Genomic DNA, 5449 nt, shown 5'->3' on the forward strand with positions numbered 1-5449 from the left:
ACGGGACCTGAACCTGTTCAGCCTCCACAAGAGAAGGCTGAGGGGGATCTAGTGGCCTGTTACAAACTAGTAAGAGGGGACCAGCAGGCACTGGGGGAGTCCCTGTTCCCCCAAGCACTCCCAGGAGTGACTAGAAATAACAGTCACAAGCTGGCAGAGGGTAGATTCAGGCTAGACATCAGGAGGCACTACCTCACTGTCAGGGTGGCTAGGATGTAGAACCAACTTCCAAGCGAAGTGGTGCTGGCTCCTACCCTGGGGGTCTTTAAGACAAGGCTAGACAATCACCTTGCTGGGGTTGTTTGACCCTAGTACTCTTTCCTGCCATGGTAGGGGGTTGGACTTGGTGATCTGCTCAGGTCCCTTCCGACCTGACCAACTATGAAACTATAAGAAACTATGAGACAAGCTGGGGAGTTTGTCATTGCCAAAGTACTGGGGTTAGGCCTCTGTTTGGGAGCAGACTGGCATGTTCTAGTTTCACCAGTCCAGTCAGTGTGAGGAATTCTGGCTCAGGGTATAGGAGTTGATAAGATTCAGCTTCACTGGCCCCGCAGTAGGAAGCACCAGGGTACCTTGTAGATTTATGGTCCTCACCTGGAGAGTGGTGGGCCACAAGGGTGGAATGCAGCTGTCTTGGCTCCCTTCCCAATGCTCCTGGCACCAGGCTGTCCTGTGTGCTAGCCCCAGCAGGAGAGAAGCCTCCAGGTGGCCTTGGATACCCTGCTGCTTTCTGCTCAGAGGCAGAGCTAATTAGCGTCGGTGCAGACCTCTGTGCGCACAGATGTGCTGCTTCCTTTGCTATAGAGAAAGCACATGGCTGCTCCACCCACTCTTGTTGAGGAGGCATGAGGGAGGTAGTTAGGGCTGTGCCTGGGTTGGGGTTGGGGAGTTGAAGGTGAGCTGTGGGGGTGGGAGAGTTCAGGCCATGCTGGGATCTGGAGGTGGGCTGCGGGTTTTGGAAGGTCACAGGGCAGTGCCTTAGCTGTCACATGGCATGTGCCCTCTCCAGAGTGTAACGGAGAGAGCAGAGGCCCACAGGGGGTCCCCAGGGGAGGTGGGGGGCCTTTGGATCTCATGATCAGGGAGCCTCTGGCTTCTCAGAAATGCCCTAATCCTAGCAGGTGAAACCTGCTTTCAGCTTGGTGGCCCTGCCAGGCTCCCCCATACCAGGAAAGGCCCCCACTGTGTTGCTGTCTGCACTGAGGCTAGGGCATGTGGGTGCTCTTGGGGGAAGTAACTCTGACTCTAAGTATGCCATGTCCTTGGCAGATGGTGAGCGTGTACCAGGCGCACCAGCACTCCTGCTTCCTGTACCTCGGCAGCATCCTGGTAGATGAGTACGGAATGGAGGAAGGGTGCCGGCAAGGGCTGCTGGACATGCTGCAGGTAGGTGCCCCCCAGAGCTGTTCGGCTTCCTTCAACCTGCTGAGGCAGTGCACATACATACGTACACACGTACATGCTTTGTACGGACATGCACGGGCCAGGTCTAGTCATAAGCTGGACCTGCTCTTCAGCTACCTGCTTAGCTGTATTTTCCAACTCCTTCCCCCCTCTCCTCCCCTGGGCTTGTAACTCAATGAAAGACAGTGGTATTTAGGTTCCCAGTGGCTCTTAAACTTCTTTGTTGCTCTGACAGTTTTCTCTGTCTACGTTTGGGAATGCCCCAGTCCACCGTTTAGTGTGGCTGCACCCTTGGTTCAGACAAGGGCCTTGAGACTTGTTCTGATGGAGCTCGCCCATGGTAATCCCATTGGTGCTGCTTTCTAACTGCAATGGAAGGTACCAGTGCCTGATGCTCTGAGCTAGGAGCTGCCTAAATATAGCTTTGGCGACAGCTATTTTGTTTTATACAGGTTGGTGTCGGGACTGTCGGTGGAAGCATCGAGGACAGGGCTTGCTGCTCTAGATAAAAATGCCCAGACATTGAGCAGTGAACCCAACCCTCTCCTACCTGAGACTCCTTTGTGATGTTGAAGTGGTGCTGGCTGTCATGGGGAAAGCCAGGCCTCCTGTTCTGAGTCGCAGCCTGCTGGGAAGGGCTTTGTGTTCCTCAGCCAGCAAAACTGGCAGGGAACCTCGTAAACTGGAGTAGCCAGTGCTGGGGAGGCAATGAGCCTGGGCTGTTCCTCCCTGCATATGAATGCCATGTGCTCTCCCTGATGGAGGCACCAATACCCGAGTTCTGGCCTGGCCTCTCTCTGCAAGCCACTGAGCTGCCACAGGGCATGTTAGATGATCAGAGCACTGTACAGGCGTCAGGGCTGGGCACCCTCATCACTGTGCACAGGGGTGAAGACTGGCCCCGAGTCACCCTATGGAGGGCGGTGGGGGTCCAGAACATGGTTGTGCAGGTCTCACAGGCTCTGCTCCTGCTTGGGTGTTGGCTAAAGGTCTGTCTCCCCCTCTCTGGTTTCTACCTGGCAATGCCAAGAAGCATCATTGCAGCAAACACTGAATCACCAACAGGTGGTGCAACCAGCCACTTCCTGTCTGACTCCAGGTACCATGAGTCAGCTCTGCAGGAGGAGAGGCTGACACGAGGTCTGTGCACCGCTCTTGGGTGCTCTGTCTTTCTGAGTAAGAGATTCCGCAGGCACACTGATCTCCTGGGGTGACAGTGAGGCACAGAGCAGGAAATCAGTCAAGTCCTGCTTCACATCCTCCAGGACCTCATACTGAGGACTGCGCAATGCTTGCTGCCTCAGGAGTTGACTGAGGGCTGCTGGGGCCGGGGATGGGTGGGCGGGTGACATTGGGTGCTGTTGTCAGCAGGGAAAGCAGTCACCAGCGCTGCAGGCCACGTTACTAGATTAATGTTGTATTTCTTGGATCTTATGAGCTGCTGCCCTGAAAGAAGCATTTGTGCCAGAAATCCAGCCCTCTGGTGCTAGTCCAGGCTCCCTGTGCAATAGTTTCACTTTGGGCAGGTCTATGGTGGCAGCTGTGTGAGGAACGGAGCCCTGTAGCAAAGCAGGGAAGCAGCTAGGCCCTGTGGGAAGCCGTGACACATGGGTTTGCCTGTCTGAAATGGGGAGTTGGACCTGCAGACCGGGGACAGTCGGGCACAACTGCTGTTTATCACGTGGCTTGAGCTTGCTTAGCAAAGTCCAGAGCACGTGTGGCTGCAGGGAGGTCTGACTAGCGTGTGCCTTAAATTGCTGGGCTTCTGCATCAGCTGTGCAGCTTCCACTTGGAGAGCCATGCTTGAGACTTGGGTGACCCCTTCCCTGGGCTCCCCTTAACAGCCTGTCACTGGGCTTGCTGTAAGCTGTAAGCCCATGGCCAGCATAGTGAGTAAGCTCTGTCTTTCTCTCTTTCTCTCTACCTGTTCTCTCCCATCTTTCCTTCCCTGCAAACTGCCCCCACCACGACTAACATGGTGTCTTGTGTTGTTGCTGTAGATCACGGAGTGTTAATTAAATTGCGATTGTAGCTCACTGCTAACCGCTCCCCATAACCCTCTTCCTAGGCGCTATGTGTACCCACCTTCCAGCTCCTCGAGCATCCCAATGGCCTCCAGAACCATCCTGACACTGTGGACGACCTCTTCCGGCTAGCAACCAGGTAAGGGGGGGGTCCCCTCTTTTGGCTTCCCACAGACCCATAGATTCATAGAACCATAGAAATTAAGAGCTGGAAGGGACCTCGAAAGATCGAGTCTAACCCCCGCCATGCGCAGGAATACTGCTGAAATTCCTCTGCTGTGGTTTCAGCTTCCATATAACACAGGTGGTATCATTGTAGCAAGGACCTGGTATTCATTGCGCTGGCACCAGGTCAACATCTAGGGATAAATATGGGGTGTGCCAGTGCTCCAGCTAGTAGGACCAAAGCTGGAGTTCCTGACGAGGGTCTTGTCCCCCTGCTCAGGGTCAGACCGAGGCCATATTAGGGGTCAGGAAGGGATTTTACCCCATTGTCAGATTGGTATGGAGGGCGGGGGGGTTGCCTTCCTCTGTAGCAGGGGGTATGGCTTCTACCTGGGATCTCCTGCGTGTGTATTGACAACCTTATATAGAAGCAGGACGCTGGCCACTGTGGTCCCCCTGCTTTCCCTTAGGCAGGTTCAGGTGTTTTGCTTTGTGTTGTGTTAGGCGTGACAGTAGTCTTATGAAGAGTTTAAATTATGGATGTGTATAGGAAGGTTTGGATAGGGATAATCCTGCCTCAGGCAGGGGGTTGAACTAGTTATGACCTCTGGATGTCCCTTCCAGCCCTACTTCTCTATGATGACTCTGATGGGATTTGAATTGTGTGAGAGCACTGGCTCCATCAACTCTGGGTGCCATAGCAACTGCCAAGCCTTTCCACCAGCAGAGCCAGTAACCAGCAAAGGAAAACCACCTTTGTGGCCTGTGCTTATCAAAGGCTCACTCTTGGGGGTGGAAGGGAGGCAGCTGCTGTAAATTGTGGATGTAATTTATCTGGCTCCACGGGCTGGACCTGATGCTGGCTGAGGGCTCACCACCCCTGCTGTAGACATTTTGGCTGTGGCACAAGCTGGTTTGGGATTTGGGAGGTGGTCTGGATTCTGCTTTCCTAGTGGCTGGAGCTGAGGCAGTTTGCACAGAGGGTAACTTTATCTCCCTGAGAGAGCAGAGTAGCATGAGCTGCAGCTTGGCTGTGAATCAGCAGGGCAGTGGGAAGGGGGCTTGCTCTTGCTGACTGTGATGGCAGCCCTGCAGGGAAGTGAGGGTTGAGTATTGGGGCAGGGAAATGGCAGCTGAGTACAAGGAAGCAAGGCCCTGCAGGGGCCCCTTGTCGAGAGGGGTTTCTCTAGGGAGGGTCTGGCAGTCAACCAGTCAGCCTGCTCCCTTTGCAACCCCCCATGCTTGCTATGACTTCCATGGGCATCTGTCCTCTCCTCCCTCAGGTTCATCCAGCGCAGCCCAGTCACCCTGCTGCGCAGCCAGGTGATAATCCCCATCCTCCAGTGGGCCATCGCTGCCACCAGCCTTGACCACCGGGACGCCAACTGCAGTGTCATGAAGTTCCTGCGGGATCTGGTCCACACTGGTGTCGCCAATGACGTGAGTGACGTGGGGTGGAAGGGCCAGGGGCTTTTACACATGTTCACAAGGCCTCGTTTCCCTTTCATGCATGTCTACCTCCTCCATCAGGACAGGAATCTGCTTCCAGGCCTATAGGGTTGACTTGGGACAGCTGAGTTCTGGCTTGCTGAAGGGGAATAAGAGCGTAAGAACTGCCATTTTATGGGATCAGAGCAGGTCCATCTAGGCCAGTGGGCTCAACCTTTTAGGCTCTGTAGGCTAGATGAATGGATTAGGGCCAGTCCACAGGTTAGATTAGGATCTGGCCTGGTACCTGCCCTCCCTGCATGAAGCACCAGGAGTGGGCCTTGGGCCTCGGGCCTCATCCTCACCTCTTCCCATTCCTGTGTGCTGTCATTGGCCCCTGGGAGCTCAGCACTGCCCCCTCCTGC

The 5449-nt window shown here is 54.8% G+C and overlaps 1 protein-coding gene across 2 annotated transcripts in view; it reads left to right on the top strand.

Annotated features, from left to right (window-relative positions):
• The window catches only part of TNPO3 (transportin 3), a 49197-nt gene that overhangs the window by 33084 nt on the left and 10664 nt on the right, over positions 1-5449 (top strand). For both annotated transcript variants that reach the window (XM_019509686.1, XM_019509687.1), the window contains exons 16-18: positions 1273-1389; positions 3476-3570; positions 4880-5036. In XM_019509686.1, the coding sequence (XP_019365231.1) occupies positions 1273-1389; positions 3476-3570; positions 4880-5036 (369 nt within the window). The remainder of the gene's footprint in view (positions 1-1272; positions 1390-3475; positions 3571-4879; positions 5037-5449) is intronic.

This window comes from Gavialis gangeticus, unplaced genomic scaffold (genome assembly GCF_001723915.1).
Source record: "Gavialis gangeticus isolate Ggan-Ray unplaced genomic scaffold, GavGan_comp1, whole genome shotgun sequence".
In the NCBI taxonomy this organism is placed as follows: Eukaryota; Metazoa; Chordata; order Crocodylia; family Gavialidae; genus Gavialis; species Gavialis gangeticus.